We start from the raw sequence: 21,913 nt of genomic DNA, 5'->3' as shown, positions 1-21,913 counted from the left end.
ACAATTTAGGTGAGGTGAAGGGCAATACAGAACATATACAGTAAGTACTGTAAGAGAATACAATTGTCTATTGTGTTCAGTGACATCTATTCTTGAATAAAAGTCAGGTTCTTTCCTGTACATATTTTGGAGTTCCTTTCTCGCTTTTGTAATTGTAGAGCGTAAACCGTCTAGGTCTGCCAGTTAGTAAAGGTGGTATAGCAAATTTTAATAAACTATAACCCTCTTTCCCCATAGTGCACAGCTATTATTGGCAAAATACAAAACGTAAAATGTGTTTATTTCTGCTTGCTTTCATTGGTAATCACATGCAACAGCATGGGGTAGATTAATACAATTTCCTATGTTGTTGCAAATGATACTTGGAAACAAACAGGAGAAACTGCCTTCACACCAGTGAACAGCAAACACAACAACAAAGGTGACAAATTGGTGTTCAGTCTCTTTTTTTATTGCGATGGACTCGACACAATCGTGTTTCGGCCCACAAAGGGCCTACCTCAGGAGTCTTTTTATAATCAAATCGTAAAAAATCCACAAAAATTCACCACATTCTATAGAAAACTGCAGCTCAGTTAACTAGCGTCTATCCACGGGCAGTAGCAGATGCTAGTTAACTGAGCTGCAGTTTTCTATAGAATGTAGTGGATTTTTGTGGATTTTGTACGATTTGATTATAAAAGGACTCCTGAGGCAGGACCTTTGTGGGCCAAAACACGATTGTGTTGAGTCCATCGCAAAAAAAAAGAGACTGAACACCAATTGGTCACCTTTGTTGTTGTGTTTGCTGTTGCAAATGATACACCATTCCTCATAAGGCCTGAAGGCCCTAACTCCTAGGTGCAATTGAGCAGAATTGTCAGTCATCCACTAGGTGTCGTTTATAGAATTGCACCTAGTGGTGCCGGTAGGTATTGAAAGCTTAGGCACACTGCCATTTAGGCCAACGTTTTCTTGACCTAAATGAGTGTGCCTAAGTCAAACATGCCTAGAATCTGCTCCTAATCATGCCTATTTGCTGGTAAGCGCCTTGGTATAGCGCCTACCTTAAAGTGGTAGGTGCCTACCAGCTAATTAATTTTTTTAATTGGTTTTTTTTATGGCACTTTCAATTATCAGCACCATTTAAGCCAATTAAGGGGCCCTTTTATTAAGGTGCGCTAGTGCATTTTAGCATGCACTAAAAATTAGCGTGCGCTAAATTCAAACGCATGCTAATGTGTCCATAGGATATAATGGACATGTTAGCATGCTTTAGCATTTAATGTGCGCTAAGATGCACAAGTGCACCTCAGTAAAAGGACCATTAAGTTAGGTGCCTAGATCGGCTAGGCACGCCAATCCAGGTGCCTAACTTCATCTCATTGTTCACCAACTTTCTCCTGGCTTCCCGATCTCACCTTCAAAGCAGACTACAGAGGATTTCCGGTCAGCTGTAGTGATCCTAGTAGGCTGCCTTAGCAGCATGTTCTCTTTGCCACAATCCCGAACATCAGAGGAGGGGTGGGACCACGGCAGAGGGAATATGCTGCAGAGGCTGATGGCAGCCTGCTAGGATCGTTACAGCTGACCGGAAATCCTCTGCAAGCTGCTTTGAAGGTGAGACCAGTAAGCTGGAAGACACTAGAAAAAAGGAGGAAAACATGCAGACCTTTGGGGGAGTGGGGGAATGGACATGCAGGCCTTCGGGAGGGGGGGCAGGCCCTGGTCTAGAAGTACACAGAGGGTGGGATCCAAAGAGATGTACATATGCTGGACTGAGTGAGGGGAGGGGAAGAAATAATGGGTCTAAAAACAGAGGATGGAGAGAGATGGTGAACAATGGGATTGAGGGAGGGAAGGAATAGAAAGGGAGAGAAGTTGGACACAAGGGATGCTGTGGATACTGGATAGGAGGGAAGTTGGGAAGAGAAAGGGAGCAATGTGGACCTGGGGTAGTGGGGAAGGAGGGAGAGATGCTGGATGAAAGGGTAGTTGAGAAAAGGAGAGGTGGTGGATCTGGAGATGGTGGGGGGGTCCATTGCTGCAGCTGCAGGAATGGAGATGATAAAAAGGAAAGATGCCAGACCTCTGGGGGAGGGAAAAGAAATGGAAGGGGAGGCCAGAGATGGAAGATGGATGGTTAGCATGGAGAAAGAAGAAAATGACAAATGGGCAGGAGACCCTGGCAAGCGAGTTATCAGAAGACAACCAGAGCCCTGGACCAACATGATTTGAATAATGACCAGACAACAAAAGGTAGAAAAAAATAATTTTATTTTCTGTTTTGTGATTACAATATGTGAGATTTGAAATGTGTGTCCTGCCAGAACTGGTGTTAAACAGCAAGCGTGAACTAGGACATAAAAGAGAGAGGAAAAGTCTTATTTATTTATTTTGTTTACATCACAGAGCCAGCATGGGGTTGGAGAAGTTGTAACCCTATACTTCTACTAAGAGTAAAGGGTCCTTTTATTAAGGTGCGCATTTAGCGTGTACTAATCTTTAGTGCACACTAAAGCCCTCTTTTACAAAGGCACACTAAGCGTTTTAGCGTGGATTTAGCGCGCACTAAATCAAAGTGTGCGCTAATCGCTGTGTCCATAGATTAATGCATGCATTAGCATTTAGCGTGCACTAATAAGCTTAGTGCATCTTCGTAAAAGAGGGGGTTAATCAGTTAACGTACCTTAATAAAAGGACCCCCCTAAGCATTTTAATAAAAAATTTGGCCCACAACTTAGCCTATGTTTTAGATTTCGGCCCCATATGTGATTGAGTTTGATATTCCTGGACTAGTGTGAGGCTGTGAATGCTGGTAATATTTTAAAATTGTGATGTTAATGAGGACTTTTATGTTCATTATAAACCTGAGCTTTTTATTATGAATGCTACATTTTACTCTTCATAGGTATATGCAAAATAATTTTTTAATAATATATAAATAAACTTCTTTCTCTGTTCTATGGGGAATCTATGCAAAGCTAGTGTAACTGGCTTAATGTGGTCAAATCTCCTTATTCCAATCACTATGGGTAATTCTAAAAAGCGGGCACTAACATTTCTGCATTGATTAAATGAATATTTGATTAGAATAATGCCATATTGCCATATTGTATATTCCATACTGTATATGGCGGACAATAAAGTACTATTCTAAAAGCCATGCTCAAACCCCTTCCTTTACAAAGCTGCACTAGTGTTTTTAGTGCCGTTTATGGTGGTAACAGCTCGGCACTCATAGCAATTCTATCAGTGTCCGAGCTGTTACTGCAGTGGACAGAGCTAAAAACACTAACACAGCTTTGTAAAGGAGGGATAAACTTAGGTGTGATTCATAGAATAGCGCTTACATCTATAGAATGTGAATAAATTTAGGTGCTGCTATTTGCCCTGCTGTGATCACCTCAGCCAGCTGTGGTGGGCAGAAGACTCCCTCCCCCAATCAGCAGGATGCTTCCTCCCTCCTCCCTGAGAAATCCTCCCATACCCAAAATTAGCAGGAGGGATGCCCACTCCCTCCTGCCTGAATGACCCCCCCTCCCCGATACCCCACACACCCAAAATCAACATGAGGGATCTTAGTTTGGAAAAGGAGTAGGCTGGATAGCGCCAGCAATGCTGGGAAGCATCGTTGAAAAAGCATTTAACGAAACATGGCTATAACTTTACAGACTACAAAACTGCTAAGCTAAGTAATTTAAGTATATTTTTGAAAAGTTCTTGAAATGTTGGAAATATAAAAGAAATATATAGATATTGAAAGAAAAATCTAATGAGTGAAGAAGCAATGACGATCAGACACATAAAACTTAGGGCAATGAAGGTTTGAGCTTGGAGTGGTGTCGCTGAGGTTCTGTAGTTGGAAATGAATTCACATCGGATTATTTAATGGAGTTATTGTCGGAGAGTTCTCAAATTTAACTAGATTGCTTGGATTGAGAAAAAAAATATTAAGGATGCCTGCCCAGCATGCATACCAGGATTTATACCTGTTTTAGTAGGCCTAAGTCCTTGTTCCAGAAGTTGGGCATGGGAAATGGCATCATACACTATTCTATACAAGACGCTCAGTTGGTAGCATCCTTTTTAGAATAGCGCTGAGAGCATCAATTTTTTCCAATGCCATTGTTTGAACGCCATTTACTGAATCTGGCCCTGTGTGAATGGATAGAGGAGAACAGAAAAGTCCTTAAGAAAATAAGAATTACCATACTGGGACAGACCAAAGGACCATCAAGCCCAATATCCCATTTCCAACAGTGGCCAATCCAGGTCCCATGTACCTAGATAGATCCCATGTCTTCAGAAATGAAATTCTGAGCCTATTTAGAATTTGGGCAGTGCTGTGAAATCCACTACAATTTCTCTTTCTCCTGATAAAAATAGCTTTTAAAAATGATAAAACCGTATTTTAGTGCTGACATTATCCTCATCTTGTGTGTTTCTGCACTGTAGCAGCAAAAGTGATGGTAAATGGCTCCAAAATGCTGTAAATCTTTTAAAGTTACTTTCAAGGAGATTTACAAAAAAAAAAATTTACTCTAATTAAGGCTGTCAGCATAATATGGCCATCTTGTACAGGTTAAGTCTGACCTCTTATATTAACCATTATTTCACTGATGTCAGTGACATGTAGTCTTTGCTTTGTAATGGGAAAAGAAAAGACATTATGTGACAAACTGCACTGAGATGCAAGTTTAAAACCAGGACTAAACCAAGGAAGACTTGCGGCTCTTAACAAGCACAACCTCATTATTTACGGTATGTTCACAAAAGTTATTGTGACCTTGTGTATAGTGCCAACAATTTATAATGAATTCCATCTAACACGTCATTCTGAGAATCATATTGCTCAGCTCAGGAGGATACTGAAGGGTCTGCTGGATGTTAGAATGGCAGAAGTGCAGTTTCAATTATTTCTGTTGAGCAGCAGCCTTAGAAGCTTTCATGAATTACTTTGCACATTTTGTGAGAATATATTGACAAGTTGGAGCAATTCATATCATCCCAAACTGTGTCCTCACAATTGCAGACCTCACTTGAAATTGAAGGTGGTTGAGGTGAATCAATGTGTAGGTTAAAACAGAAACTGTTAATAAGGTTTCAGAAGATGAATCTTTTTTAGCCAAATAAGCTGAAAAAGCGACAGTGAAAGCTAGAAGGACTGTAGCATAGGGAACTATATGGCCAGTAGGAAAATGGAGATATTGGTGCCCTATATAAGATTCTGGTGAGACCTCATGTAGAATATTGTATACAATTCTGGAGACTGCACCTTCAAAAAGATATAAAAAGGATGGAATCGGTCCAGAGGAAGGCTACTAATATGCTTGGTGGTCTTCGTCATAAGGCATATGGGGGAACAGACTTAAAGATCTCAATATGTATACTTTGGAGGAAAAGCAGGAGAGGGGAGATATGATAGAGATATTTAAATACTTATGTGGCATAAATACACGAGGCACGTCTCATTTGAAAAGAAGCTCTGGAATGAGAATGCATAGGATGAAGTTTAAAAGTGATAGGCTCAGAAGTAATCTAAGGAAATACTATTTTACAGAAAGGGTGGTAGATGTGTAGCATAGTCTCCTAGTAGAAGTGGTGGAGACAAAGACTATGTCTGAATTTAAGAAAGCGTGGGATAGGCACTTGGGATCTTTTAGGGAGAGGAGATGGTGGATGCTGCAGATGGGCAGAATGGATGGGCCATTTGGCCTTTATCTGCTATCATGTTCCTATAGCTTTCAAATTTGGAGAATGTGGTGGGTGTGTCACTGGACTCTTCAAGTGATAAACTGACAGATAATGCTACTAGAACCTCTATTTTCCCTTTTATGGAGGCATATGCTGGAGAGTTTCTTTGATATACCACATTATGTTACAAAGAAAAAAATATATAGATCCAACTTAGGATGGTGCTTCAGGTTTTTCTTATACTTTTTTAAATTTAACCTGACAAGAACTCAGTCCTCAGGTTATGTCTTTACAACATGGGGCCTCTGTTCCTTATCTGTATTGTTTGTATTTTTCCTGATGTAGCAACAGCTATGCAAAATATCAAATAACAGTTGAAATATGTAGAAATTAAGTAATATTTATTTGAACTTACAAATAGTCTGAAATACATCTGTAGCCACATAATTATCTTTAAAATGTTATTTATGCAGTTAATTTAATGTTATTTAACAAAATCCAGCTCATATTTTGGCTCATGAGCTCCCTCTTGATCTGATCCCTAATATAATGTCCCCTTATCTCCTGATTGTACAGCCTCAGTTGTCATTTTTACAAACCTTTCTATGGCTCCCATGGGCTTGCTCAGAAATGCTTCATCTCTGCTGTACTCTTGGTACAGGTAAGAGGAGGCTCAGGAGCTCCATTCAAGTAACTGGGTAAGTGCAGTTGCCTGTGTTGATAGATGGTGTTTTCCTGGGTCTCACCTTGCTGTCTCCAAGCTGAGTCTTCTCATCTCATCTTTTCTACTGCATCTCTTCTCTCTTGTTCCTCTTCACTGCACAACATAGCTTGTAGAATAGACTTGCTATAAACATACCAAGCCAACTTTCTCGCTGTAGGCATGACTCTTCACACTGTTCTTTCAACAATTGCAGCTGGAAGAAGAGATGACTGGGACCTTGGGTTCAATTGCTATTTATTTTTATATTGAACCAATTTGCCATGTATACCCCAACACAGAACTCTACAATTATTCTTAAGTTTTTGAGATTCTTTCCTTGATAATTGAAGCACAAAAGGCATTAATATGCAATGCAAACACATGAAAACTATTATCAGGGAGGAAATGATGTCACGATCTGAGATGGCGGCTAGAAGCATGAGCTCCTTCAGGGCTAAGATACACCATTCAGGATTTTGTAGACTTCAATCATGTCTCCCTTCAGCCATCTCTTTTCCAAGCTTAAGAGCCCTAACCTCTTTATTCTTTCCTCATGAGAGGAGTTCCATCCCCTTTATCATAGAACATAGCAAATGATAGCAGATAAAGACCTGAACAGTCCATTCAATCTGTCCATCATTCACACTCATTATACATTCATGTTTAAATTGTCTTTTCTTTAATATTTCTGGGCAATAGACCATAGAAGTCTCCCTGGTACTGTCTTTAGGTTCCTACTGCTGGATTTGCCATTGAATCCCTCTTCAGCCTATCTTAACCATCCTGTCACTGGAGCTTCTTCAAAGCCCTCCTCAGCTCATTCTAAACTAATTCACTATGTACGGGATGCCCAGTACCAGCCTTAGTTTGTTTGATACCATTTATTTTCTAATTAGAGATCTGTGTTTATCCCAATTCCGTCACCGCTTTCATCTCCACTACCTCCCTCAGGAGGGCATTCCAGGCATCCACTGTGAAAAAGAATTTCCTAACGGTACTCCTAAATCTCCCACTCCACAACCTCAATTCATGCCATCTAGTTTTACCATTTTCCTTTCTCTGGAAAAGATTTGTTTCTATATTAATACCTTTCAAGTATTTAAATGTCTGTATCATATCTCCCCTTTCCATCCTCTCCTCTAGAAAATACATATTCAGGTCTTCCAATCTTTTCATGTACGTCTTTTGGCACAAGCCCCATACCGTTCTTGTCACTATTCTCTGGACCGCTTCAAGTCTTTTTATATCCTTAGCTAGATACGGCCTCCAAAACTAAACATAGTATTCCAAGTGGGTCCTCACCAATGAATTGTACAGGGGCATCAACACCTCCTTTCTTCTGCTGGTTATGCCTCTTTCTATACAGCCCAGCATCCTTCTGGCTACAGCCACCACTTTGTCGCAATTAGTCTTTCTTCTTTGATCCTTTTCTAATTCCGCTATATCATTTTGAGATACGGCATTCAGAACTGAACATAATACTCAAGGTAAGATCACACCATGGAGCAATACAGAGGCATTATAACATTCTTAGTCTTATTTATCATCCATTTTCTAATAATTCCTATCATCTTGTTTGCTTTTTTGACCATAGTAACACATTGAGCGTAAGGTTTCAGTGTATTGTCTACAATGAAACCTAGATTTTGGGCACTGACCCTTAAGGTGGACCCTAGCATCTGGTAACTATGATTTGGATTATTCTTCCCAATTTGCATCACTTTACATTTGTCCATATTAAATTTCATGTGCCATTTAGATGCCCGATCTTCCAATTTTCTAAGGTCTGCCTGAAATTCTTCACAGTCTGCATGCATTTTAACAACTTTGAACAGTGTAGTGCCATCTGCAACTTTAACATCACTCATTATTCCAATTTCCAGATCATTTATAAATATGTTAAATAGCATTGGTCCCAGTACAGATGTCTGTGACACTCCACAATTTACCCTCCTCCATCAAGAAAAAAGATGGCCATTTAACTCTATCCTTTCTTTTTTGTCCAATAACAAATCCCTAATCCACAACAAAACATAGCCTCCTATACCATGACTCTTTAATTTTCTCAGGAGCCTCTCATGAGGGACTTTGTGAAAAACTTTCTGAAAATCTATATACAGTATGTCAACTGGCTCACCTTTATTCACATGTTTATACATACCTTCAAAGAAATGCAGCAAATTGGTGATGCAAGATCTCCTTAAGCTGAACCCATTCTGACTCTTTCCCATTAAATCATGTTTGTCTATGTGTTTCGTAATTTTATTTTTTATAACAGTTTCAACTATTTTCCTGGCACTGAAGTTAGGCTCAGCAGTCTGCAATTCCCCAGATCACTCCTGGAACCTTTATTAAAAATCGGTGTAACATTAGCTATCTTACAATCTTCAGGTATAACAGACAATTTTAGTGATAGGTTACAGATCACTAATAGCAAATCAGCAATTTCATGTTTGAGTTCTTTCAGGACTCTCTGTCAAGTTATGGATTTTACATAACCTTTTCGATCATAGTTCCTTCCACTCTTTCCTTCATGTCTTTTTTATGACAAGGCTTGATTATTGTAACATTGGAGTCCTTTTATTAAGGTGTGCTAACCAATTGAGCGCACATTAAATGCTAAGATGCCCAAAGGATATAATGGATGCCTTAGAATTTAGCGTGCACTAAATCAGTTAGCGCGCCTTAATAAAAGGACCCCATTGTTTATTCGGGTATCTCACAATCTCTTTTGAAGAAACTAAAACTCTTCAAACTGTGCTATTTGACTCCTTTGCCACTCTAGTTGTTTGCCCAGGTAACGCCTTGATTAAAAAAAAATATAATTGGCTACCTGTTGAATTCAGAATTAAGGCCCCCTTTTATGAAGTCATGTTAGGCTTTTTAAAAAAAAAAAAAAAAATCACCAGCCGCAGCAGTATTAGTTCTGACAGTCACAGGAATTCTAGGAGCTAATACCGCCGTGGCCAGCGATAAAAAAAAACCTAACGCAGCTTTGTAAAAGGGGGGGAGGGGCAAGATTCTCCTCTTTTAAAAAAAAATTATTTATTTATTAATTTTATAATCTTGACAATCTCAATCAAAACATAAGAAAAAATATCATGAAAAACAAAATATCACTAAATCCAAAAAATACAAGGTAATTTTTGATTACACAATATAGTTAGTCCACTATCTAATAAGATTCTCCTCTTAACTTTTAAAGCCTCTCAAATGGGGTCATCTACCTATCTATACTGTTTAACAATACCCAATATACCCCTTCATACTTCAACTTGTTACTGTGCTTTTTTTTTTTTTTTTTTTTGCAGCTGCCCTTTGGAATTCATTAGCCCTGATAATTCAGGGAGGGCTTTCTATTAAATGTTTCAAAACCATTAAAACCTGTCTTTTCAACCAGGCTTACTTGGACTGATTTTGAGGGTCTTCAGAGATGTTGTCCACTGGATCCTACCCTGTATGTTGGAATCTTTGTACCTTGATGTGTTGATATGAGTGAATTATTTTGCTATCATTCATTTATAGTTCCTTTCAATCTGAATTTTTATACTGTGCATCTCCTTGTCAGTTAAAGGCGTTATAGTAAATTGGAAAGAAAGAAATAAAAATAAATGAATGCATCCAAATTCTGTACACAATAAGAAAATTATGTGCTAAAGCAGAATTCTGTATAAATTCTGCACTGCACAGTGTACAGAATAACTCCAGAACTAATTATTAAATTAACTGAACTTATTTTACAAATTTTTGATGCAGAGCCTTATGCATTAAAGCTCAAAAACACAATAGAGATGTATTCAAAAATGGGGGATCTCTCGGAGAGAGAAAGAGATAATGGTTACTGCGAATGGGCAGACTAGATTGGCCATTTGGCCTTTATCTGCCATCATGTTTCTATGTTTCTGTTTTCAAACACTGAACTTATTATGTGTGATGGTTACAGCTGATAAACATGGGAATCCTCTATGAAGACAAAAACATAAAAGAAACGATAAAGAAAATACATAAGGATCCCAACCTGCTGGACACTCTCTTTTCTCCTGGGGATGGCCATGTGCTTTTCACTGGCTATGTGCTCAACTAGGCCATGCGTCCTCTTCTCCATTTTAAGGACTATTCACATCGTGAGTAACTTTTTGAATCCAGATAAATTGATCCTTATGCTTTAGCAACATTTAGGGCTCCTTTTATTAAGGTGCGTTATGCTTTTCAGTGCGTGCTAAATATTAGCATGCGCTAACCACATGCTAAACACTAACACGTGCATGTTAGTCTATGGATGCGTTAGCATACATGTAGATTTAGCACACGCTAAACATGCGCTAAAACGCTTAGCACACCTTAGTAAAAGAGGGGGGGTTTATCTAGTGCAGGGCTGCCCAAGTCCAGTCCTCGAGATCTACTGGCAGGCCAGGTTTTCAGGATATCTACAATGAATATGCATGAGAGAGATTTGCATACCAAGAAGGCAGTGCAGGCAAATCTCTCTTGCATATTCATTGTGGATATCCTGAAAACCAGGCCTGCCAGTAGATCTCAAGGACCAGACTTGGGCAGCCCTGATCTAGTGTATCCTATTATCTTTGCTTAAAGATTCTATCTGTAACTGCTTTACCTGCTTGATTTTAATTTTATGCTTAATCTTGCTTGGTAAGAAATAAAATTCTAGTTTGTTTGCAAATGCTTTAAATCCTGGTCTTTTTAACTTAATATATTATTATTATAGAGCTAAATTTTAATCAAGCGAGCTAATTATCCCCATATTAATATTTCTTTATAAGTTATATTCCTCTCTTTGAGAGTGATATATCTTATTGGTGGAGGTCTATCCATTTAATAATAATTTTGTAACATATATTTGTTTTGGTTGGGAATTCTTGTTTACTATTGTATTGAGCAATATTTCATATTTTTCAAGCATTGACCCTTTCCTTTAATCGATAAGCCTTTTTTTTCTATATAAATACATTGCTTTTGTCTTGAAATTTTTCATGCTGCCTGGTCCATAACACAAGGGTTTGTTAGTAAAGTATCTTTAATTCTCCCCAAACGTCAATCAAGATTGGTTTGCCCCACAAATCCTCACAAATTTCCACCCTCCCCCCCCCCCCCACTACTGTCTACCTCACCTCTGGTCACAAAATACATGTTGAAGAAGTCCCCTCTATATAAATAATGTCCATGTGTTTAAAGAGTTATTTTAATGCACATGTTTGTTTTATATGCCTGCTAGAAAGGATTTAGCACATGTTCATAGGCTCCGTAATGGTTTACTTTATATTCATAAATATTTTTCCCAAGAATTTTCCCTTGATCTCTTCACTTTTGACATATCTTTCTGGACTGGAATTAGCCACATCCAAAGTTATTTTCCTATAAGGAAATTAAAACAGTTGACATATGAAGAAGTCAGCAATAAATATTACACACATTAGTTAAATATCTCTCAATTAGATTATTAGTCACCCATCTGAAGAAGCAACATCTGTAAATATTTAGCAGATAATTAGTAAAGCCATCTTCACTCTTAAATTGTAAAATCATTACTTCTGTTGCAATATCTGTGCGTACCATAAATAATGTCTAAAAGTGAGCACTCAAGAGGAGTTTGACATGATGTTACTAAACACGGTTTTAGAATAATCTAGAATTAGTTTTTAAACTAACCTGTGTCCTAATCCTCTTCTTTCCAGTCCCAAAATTATCCTGCTTGACCCCGAAAGCTTGAGAACATCACCGTTTTGTATTTTGAGTTGCTAAGTGACTGCACTTTTTAAATTCAGTTTTTACACGGCAATGAAACAAAACAATAGATATGGCAGTCTTTCAAAATGCCTTATTTTCAGCGTGCTCAGGATATGGACATGGCAACCTATTAGAATGCTATTTCTTGTGCAACAAGATTGGTAGTCTTGACCATTGGAGTAAACCCCCATTAGTTGTGAGGGTTGTAGAGAGCCCACTGTTTGTTTTTGTACTCTACCTCCCATCACTCTGGGATGAGCTGTACTCACTCAGTATTACTCCCTACAAGCGAGGAGTAGGGGACCTGTCTGTTCTGTTCAAGTTTAATCTTTACTTTTGGGTTTTATTATCTGGTCAGAGGCTTTTGGTGCTGCAGAGGATTCCAGTCATCCAGGGGCATCTTTGGCTACGAGAAGATACAGACTCTCAAGGCTAAGATCTATAGCTCACAGGCACAGTGAGTAAGGCCATTGCATTCTAGAAGCTTGTGGAGCTCATCCCAGAGTGATGGGAGGTGGAGATAAAAACAAACAGTGGACTCTACAACCCTCATAACTAATGGGGTTTTAACGCAATGGTCAAGACTTCCAGTCCCATTTACAAGAAAGACGATTAGGAACGTAAGAATCTAATATTTCCATTTTAAGCATATTTAGAATTCTACAAAAATTATACTAGTTTAGCACTACACAGAATTCCAACAGAAGTATAAAAAACATGCCTTATGCATCTTGCTAAGGGTCTACCTACAGAGATTTTGGTTCAACCTGAGATTTTTGGGGTAGAATCGATATTTTATAGGCAAACTGCATGCTCGTTGCAATCTACAGCAGGTAGATTGTCCTCGTTTAGCAGAGCTCAACAAGTTAAGATGCAGCAGTGAGGGATTGTTGTATAGAAAGATGCTTCCTTTACGGTTATTAACAAGTGGAACCGGCTCTGGAAGTTCTCCAATTTTGGCACCAACCAGTGAGACAGCAGTTGCATTCTTGAACTGAAATGATCCTTTAGGATAACTTGATCTAGCTCCAGTTTTAACAGCTAAACAATGAAAAAAAATGCAAATCAATTATTTCCCAAAAATGTTGTAGATGAGTTTTAATAGCTATATTGGTGATGAAGAAAACAGCAATTATGAAGAAGGCACCTGTCCCAATGATGGAACCTATCTGGTATCAAAAGTATCATTTGATTTTTGTTGTGTTCACCAAATAAATGGTGCTTCAACCTATGAAGATTCCAGTTTCTACAATCCAAAAACACTTAAGCTATTATTCATAATATATTAAAGACAATCATGAAAAAAATGAAGACAATTTTCAAAGCAATATTGGAAAATTAAAAAGAATGTCTCTACATTTCTCTATCCAGTATATGTGGACTTCACAATGTGGATACATTTAGCTATGGGAAAGGGGATTCCAAAGGGCATTTTTAGGTCAAGGAAACAAACCATCACTCTTCTAGATCACGGTATCATTCCCCTGTTTGTAGAATAAACAAGTAGGATGATAGCATCTTACCTCCTACTGGTCCTGTCTTCAATATAGATCTAGTTCCACATAACGTCATTGTGAATTTTGAGTAGCATGTGCACTACAAAACAGTATGGGATCTCCACTGAAATTCAAGTCAGTAGTAGGTAAGATATGATCCTGATTGCTTAGCCCATTAAAATCAGGAGACAGGGAAAGTCATATTGCCGCAAGGGGGTAGAATAGGGATATTGTAGTCCATGTAGCATTACAGAATATTACCAAAGAGGGAAGAGAGGGATCAGATGGTAATCTTTATCTCTGCATATTAATTATGTTTATACATTTGGCATTAAAACCTACTAATTTCTGAGTCTAAAAATCATGCTAAAATTGCTATTGCCAGTTTTAGCACACCAGTAATCTATTCTTCAAATTATTAAGTAAAATAATTTGTCACGGACAGGGACAGCTGAAGGGATTGTGGTGCCTGGAGCTAGCTTTTGCTTTGACGTCCAATGACCCCACACATCAGCTTTTTTCTAGACAGCCAGCCCACTTGCATAGCCCTTCTTCAAAATGGTACCACTAAAGGTTTCAAATTGCCATATAAAAGAAAAAAAACTTCTTCTATGGCAGTTATAATCCCTTAGTAATAATTCTCCAAGACTGCCATTAGGGGCCAGTGGAACCTTGGTCCTTGAGGGTTGCAATTCAGTCAGATTTCAGGATTTCCTCAATGAATATGCATGATCTGGTGAGGTCTCTAGAACATCAATAAACCTAATATGAAAACTAGACAAGTGGGATTACTAAATATTCCTACATAGAATCTTTATGCTAACCAAATACCTGGTCACAGTCACAAACTTAAAACATGGATAGACCCTCAGAGCGTACAGAATAAGTCTGCAAAAATTAAAAACAGAAACAGACAACCTTTGTTGTCTGCCCATTTTATTTTTCTAATCATATTGGTCTCAGTCTCTGGTTTCTATTTTCCTCTGTCTTCTCTTAACCCTCTTTCTAGGGTCTCAAGTCCATCTGATACTTCTCTCTCACATTTTCTATCCTACATTCATCTCAAATATTGACTGCTTCCAATTATTTTTTTCTCTATATCCTCTAAGATTTTACTCTTCATCCTTATTATCCAGTCCTTAATCTCTGTCTTTTATAGTGCATCTACCTACAGCATTAATTTATTTTCTTCATCCTAGCTACCATTTAGCATCTCTCTCCTTTCAATAACTTAGCCCCCCCCCCATTTCCAGCATTTCTCTCTTTCTCCTCCTCTGTTCAGAATCTTCCTCAGCCTCACTCTCCTCCATCTAGTATCTTTCTTTCCTTGCTTTCTCTCTTCCTCTTCAAACCCTCTCTCTCTTCCACTCCTGTATCTCTTCCTGTTCCTTTTATGTCTAGAATCTCCTCTCTCTCTTCTTCTGTGTCCAGCTTCTGCCCTACATCTCCCTATGTCTCCCTAGTTCACCATCTTCTTTGTCTCAATTTCTTCTTCTGAATGCAGCCTGAACATGCATCCATACTGTTCCCCTGTCACAAAGGAGCTACTATTGTCTAGTCTCAAATGTAGTGACTGGGACAAGAGGAATGTAGCATGAAAATCAATGGCACAAAGATTCCAAGGCCCTGAGAGGGGGTGAAGCAACACCAATGAAAGATTCTATCTGCATTTTTTTTTTTTTTTGCATGAGGTATGCCATTGTGCATCTTGAGAATACTTTTTAAAAAATTCTTTATTAAGTTTTTCAACTATAATTGTGCTCAAATGATTCACAAATATGGATACTTAAAAACAAGCACAATGGAACTTACAGACTTCAACATACAATTATATTATCCCCACCATCCCATCTGATATACAATTAAAATAAAACCTTAATAAAACTATTCATGAAATCCCTAAATTAAGTTCCCATTCCATTTCTCCCCCCCCCCCCCCCCCCCGGATATATATGTTTACATGTCTATAAAATAAAACTCATTTATTCCTCCTTACAAAATTTAGCCATAGGCTCCAAAACATCCATAAAACTCTTGTAACGTTCCCGTTGTATGGCCATGCAATGCTCCATTTTAAAGGTATAACATAGAGATTCCCACCAGAATGTGTAGCTCAACCTATCCCAGTTTTTCCAGTTTCTTAAAATGAGTTGCATGGCAACCCCTGTCATTACAAAATGTAGCTTATTATTTCTCACAGATAATTGACTTTTAGCTCTCATAAGAGTACCAAATAAAATAGTATCATACGATAAAGCCACTGGATTATCTAATAAATTATTTACTTGATCCCAAATAGACCTCCAAAACTGTAGTATCAAGGGACAATAGTATAATAAATGATCCAACGTCCCAGCTTTGAGATGACAATGCCAGCATCTATTAGACTTGGAACTATCTAATTTAAGTAATCGAACAGGAGTCCAAAAAGTTCTATGTAATAAGAAAAACCAAGATTGTCTCATAGATACAGACACCGTACCTCTCATCCTCCAAGCCCAAATTCGTGGCCATTGAGATACAGTAATCTGATGCTTTATCTCAATGCTCCAAATGTCACAAAGACCAGTTTTTGTTTTTTTATTCAAAAATCCAGATATTAATTTATACCACTTAGCGGCCTGGTGCACCAAGAAATCCACCTGAAAACATAAAATCGGCAAGCTATACTGATTTGTAAGATTTTTCCACTCAGGGAACCCCTCCTGAATAGTCTGCTTCAACTGCAACCATCTGTAATTTTGTGATTTATTAAGGCCAAATTTGTGTTGCAATTGTGAAAAGTCAAGCAGCTTACCATCAGATATTACATCCTCCAAAGTGCGTATACCTGCCTTCAACCAATGCTTCCAGATGACCTTAAATCCGCCAATTTGAATCTTAGAGTTTAGCCAGAGGGACTGACAGGTGGATTTAAGTATTAGAATAGGTGTCAAATTATTTATATATTTCAATGTCTGCCATGTGCCTAGTAAAATCCTATTATCCTTATATTAACTTGGAAACTTGATACTTGAACATGACTTAGTCTCATTGGAGATAGGAGTTGCCATTCCAACCAATCTAGCAAATTTTCCATAAGCTCGGGGAGGACCCAATACATATCCTGATGCATAATATAGGTTTGATGGTACCTATAAAAATTAGGAAAATTTACCCCACCCTCCTCAAATGGCATTTGTAAAGATAATAATGCAATTCTCACAGTTTTCCCCAGCCAAATAAATTTAGAGAGAATACTATTTATTTTTCTGTAAAAGGACCCCTGAAAATAAACCGGCAACATACCCATTTGGTAACAAACTACAGGCAGGATCATCATCTTGACAGTTTGTACTCTCCCCCACCAAGACAAATGTAATGAGTTCCATTGCTCACACATTTCTGAGACCTTTAGCAATAAGGATTTTTCATTTACTTTCATCATTTCTTCCAATGTACTTTTTATCCAAATACCTAAATATTTTATACCCTCTTCCTTCCAAAGAAAGGGGAATGAATCAAATAATCCTTTTGTGCAATGCACATTCAATGGAAGAACCTCCAATTTACTCCAATTTATTTTATAACCTGAAAATTTACCAAATCGGTCAATCAAATCCAGTAAATGCAGAATAGTAGATTTGTGATTCCTCAAATGAAGCAAAATATCATCTGCATACGCAGAGACTTTATATTCCCAACCTGCATAAGGAATAACCTGAATCTCCTTTGCCTGCTGAATAGCCAATAACAGGGGTTCCAAAACAATATCAAAAAAACAAAGGATATAATGGACACCCTTGTCTAACTCCCCTCTCCAGACAGAAATGTTCAGAAAAATTATTATTAATGTATAATCTGGCAGAAGGGGAAACTATTCAAGGTTTGAATCATTTGAATAAATCCAGAACCGATACCAAAACAATCCATTGCTTGATACATGAAAGTCCACTCAACACGATCAAAGGCCTTCTCTGCATCTAAGGATACAGAGAAGGCTGGATCATCCATAACTTTTGTCAAATTTAACATATGAAACATAGTAACATAGTAGATGACGGCAGATAAAGACCTGAATGGTCCATCCAGTCTGCCCAACCTGATTCAATTTAAATTTGTTTACTTCTTAGCTATTTCTGGCAAGAATCCAAAGCTTTTCCCGGTACTGTGCTTGGGTTCCAACTGCTGAAATCTCTGTTAAGACTTACTCCAGCCCATCTACACCCTCCCAGCCATTGAAGCCCTCCCCAGCCCATCCTCCACCAAATGGCCATACACAGACACAGACCGTACAAGTCTGCCCAGTACTGGCCTAGTTCAATATTTAATATTATTTTCTGATTCTAAATCTTCTGTGTTCATCTCACGCTTCTTTGAACTCAGTCACAGTTTTACTCTCCACCACCTCTCTCGGGAGCGCATTCCAGGCATCCACTACCCTCTCTGTAAAATATAATTTCCTAACATTGCCCCTGAATCTACCACCCCTCAACCTCAAATTATGTCCTCTGGTTTTATCATTTTCCTTTCTCTGGAAAAGATTTTGTTCTACGTTAATACCCTTCAAGTATTTGAAAGTCTGAATCATATCTCCCCTGTCTCTCCTTTCCTCTAGGGTATACATATTCAGGGTTTCCAGTCTCTCCTCATACGTCTTCTGGCGCAAGCCTCCTATCATTTTCGTCGCCCTCCTCTGGACCGCCTCAAGTCTTCTTACGTCTTTCGCCAGATACGGTCTCCAAAACTGAACACAATACTCCAAGTGGGGCCTCACCTGTACAGGGGCATCAACACCTTCTTCCTTCTACTGACTATGCCTCTCTTTATACAGCCCAGCATCCTTCTGGCAGCAGCCACTGCCTTGTCACACTGTTTTTTCGTCTTTAGATCTTCAGACACTATAACCCCAAGGTCCCTCTCCCCGTCCGTGCATATCAGCTTCTCTCCTCCCAGCATATACGGTTCCTTCCTATTATTAATCCCCAAATGCATTACTCTGCATTTCTTTGCATTGAATTTTAGTTGCCAGGCATTAGATCATTCCTCTAACTTTTGCAGATCCTTTTTCATATTTTCCACTCCCTCTTCGGTGTCTACTCTGTTACAAATCTTGGTATCATCTGCAAAAAGGCATACTTTTCCTTCTAACCCTTCAGCAATGTCACTCACAAACATATTGAACAGGATTGGCCCCAGCACCAAACCCTGAGGGACTCTACTAGTCACCTTTCCTTCCTTCGAGCGACTTCCATTAACCACTACCCTCTGGCGTCTGTCTGACAGCCAGTTTCTGACCCAGTTCACCACTTTGGGTCCTAACTTCAGCCGTTCAAGTTTGTTCAACAGCCTCCTATGAGGAACTGTATCAAAGGCTTTGCTGAAATCCAAGTAAATTACATCTAGCATATGTCCTCGATCCAGCTCTCTGATCACCCAATCAAAAAATTCAATCAGGTTCGTTTGGCACGATTTACCTTTTGTAAAGCCATGTTGCCTCGGATCCTATAACCCATTAGATTCAAGGAAGTACACTATCCTTTCTTTCAGCAACACTTCCATTATTTTTCCAACAACTGAAGTGAGGCTCACCGGCCTGTAGTTTCCTGCTTCATCCTGTGACCACTTTTATGAATAGGGACCACATCCGCTCTCCTCCAATCTCCAGGAATCACTCCCGTCTCCAGATATTTGTTGAACAAGTCTTTAATAGGACTCGCCAGAACCTCTTTGAGCTCCCTTAGTATCCTGGGATGGATCCCGTCTGGTCCCATCGCTTTGTCCACCTTCAGTTTTTCAAGTTGCTCATAAACACCCTCCTCCGTGAATGGCGCAGAATCTACTCCATTTTCTTGTGTAACTTTGCCAGACAATCTCGGTCCTTCTCCAGGATTTTCTTCTGTGAACACAGAACAGAAGTATTTGTTTAGCACATTTGCTTTCTCCTCATCACTCTCCACATATTGGTTCCCAGCATCTTTTAGCCTAGCAATTCCATTTTTTATCTTCCTCCTTTCACTAATATATCTGAAAAAATTTTTATCTCCCTTTTTTACATTTATAGCCATTTGTTCTTCCGTCTGTGCCTTCGCAAAACGTATGGCTTCTTTCAGTTTCACCCTGTAGTCCTTTCTGCTCTCCTCTTCTTGGTTTTTTTTATATTTCATGAACGCCAACTCTTTCGCCTTTATTTTCTCAGCCACTAGGTTGGAGAACCATATCGACTTCCTTTTTCTCTTGTTTTTATTGATTTTCTTCACATAAAAGTCCATAGCCATTTGTATCGCTCCTTTCAGCTTAGACCACTGTCTTTCCACTTCTCTTATGTCCTCCCATCCTAACAGCTCTTTCTTCAGGTACTTTCCCATTGCATTAAAGTCTGTACGTTTGAAATCTAGGACTTTAAGTATTGTGCGGCCGCTCTCCACTTTAGCTGTTATATCAAACCAAACCGTTTGATGATCGCTACTTCCCAGGTGAGCACCCATTCGAACATTAAAGATACTCCCTCCATTTGTGAGGACCAGATCCAATATCGCTTTTTCCCTTGTGGGTTCCGTCACCATTTGTCTGAGCAGAGCCTCTTGAAAGGCATCCACTATCTCCCTACTTCTTTCCGATTCCGCAGACGGAACATTGCAGTCCGCATCCGGCAGGTTGAAATCTCCCAACAGCAGAACCTCCTCTTTCCTTCCAAACTTTTGGATATCCACAATGAGATCCTTATCAATTTGCTGTGATTGAGTCGGAGGTCTGTAGACTACACCCACGTAGATAGAAGTTCCATCTTCTCTTTTCAGAGCAATCCATATCGCTTCTTCCTCTCCCCAGGTCCCTTGCATTTCGGTCGCTTGGATATTGATCTTTACATAGAGAGCTACTCCTCCATCTTTATGACCATCTCTGTCCTTCCTAAAAAGATTATATCCCGGTATGTTTGCATCCCATCCATGTGATTCACTGAACCATGTCTCTGTGATAGCGACAATATCTAGATCTGCCTCTAACATCAGGGCTTGCAGATCATGAACTTTGTTGCTTAGACTGTGAGCATTTGTGGTCATCGCTTTCCAGCTATTTTTCAGCGATAATTTCCTTTTTCGTATGGATTTTTGTGTCGTTTCACTTTCCGTTGCAATACTAAGAAATGAGTTGCTGATATTGCTTATGTTGCAGTCTTTACTACTATCACATCTTTTCTTTTGCCAATCTAGTGTTGTTTGAAGAATGTCTTTCAGCAACAAACCACGTTTGATGCATACTAATGATATAAGGGAGAGCCTTGGCCAAGCGTAAAGTCAATAACTTAGCCAGAAGTTTTCCATCTATATTAATCAGAGAAATAGACCTGTAATTTGAAACCAACAAAGGGTCTTTATTTGGCTTCGGCAAAACCATAGTAAAAGATTCTGCCATAGTACCTGTAATGCAACCTTTAATCAGTTGAGCCTGATATAAATTTAATAAATGAGGTAATAGGGTACTTTGAAATGCCTTATAGAGCTCTACAGTGAAACCATCACCACCTGGAGCGGATCCAACTCTAAGGGACTTCAATGCTGTTTGTAATTCCTTCATTAGTATAGGCGCATGAAGAGTTTTTTGTAAATGCTCAGGAATTTTAGGTCCCTTAATTGATGTTAAAAACTCTAAACCATCACTTTCTTTATTTGAATAAAGCACAGAAGAATACAAAGATTTATAATAATTCAAAAATTGTTTTTAATTATTTCCAATTTGAGAATGAGTTTTGCCATTCTCCCCTTTGATGGCCACTATTTTAACTTTTCTTTTTAAGCTTTAATATAGTTAGCCAATATTCTTCCCGCTTTATTCAAGTTGCCATAATACACGGCTTGTTGAGAAAATATCTCTTTCCTAGCCCTTTGAGAGGAAATTTCATTATATTTGTATTTAGCTTTTAAGAGGGCCTGCAAAGTATTTTGCTCCCATTTCAAGGCCAATTGAGACTCCAAAACTGTAATATTTTGTTCCAAATCATAGAATTCCAATCTAAGTTTTTTCCTAACATGTGCCTAATATGAGATAATTTGCCCTCTCATGATAGCTTTGAAAGCATCCCATAATGTTTCTAAAGAGATTTCCCCGGAGTTATTAATTGGAAAATGTTCATTCATTTTAATTGAAATTGCTCAGAAAAGATAGATTGTGCAAGCAATGCATTATTCAACCTCCACACAGGTCTATTATGTTCTTGTTCTCCAACTTTAAATTCAATCCACACTCCACCATGATCAGATAGCAGGATTGGATCAATTGTAGCCTTTATAACCTCTTTCACAAAAGAATCAGA

At 38.7% G+C, this 21,913-nt stretch overlaps 1 protein-coding gene across 4 annotated transcripts in view; it reads right to left on the bottom strand.

Annotated features, from left to right (window-relative positions):
• The window catches only part of KCNMA1 (potassium calcium-activated channel subfamily M alpha 1), a 1,372,671-nt gene that overhangs the window by 287,861 nt on the left and 1,062,897 nt on the right, over nucleotides 1-21,913 (bottom strand). For 2 of the 4 annotated variants that reach the window (XM_033940852.1, XM_033940853.1), the window contains exon 19: nucleotides 12,875-13,165. The exons of the other annotated variants lie outside the window; for them this stretch is intronic. In XM_033940852.1, coding sequence (XP_033796743.1) covers nucleotides 12,875-13,165 — 291 coding nt within the window. The remainder of the gene's footprint in view (nucleotides 1-12,874; nucleotides 13,166-21,913) is intronic. 4 annotated transcript variants of the gene reach the window in all.

Source organism: Geotrypetes seraphini, chromosome 4, assembly GCF_902459505.1.
Source record: "Geotrypetes seraphini chromosome 4, aGeoSer1.1, whole genome shotgun sequence".
In the NCBI taxonomy this organism is placed as follows: Eukaryota; Metazoa; Chordata; class Amphibia; order Gymnophiona; family Dermophiidae; genus Geotrypetes; species Geotrypetes seraphini.
The sequence above is the reverse complement of the archived record's forward strand: the minus strand, read 5'-3'. Positions and strand labels throughout refer to the sequence as shown.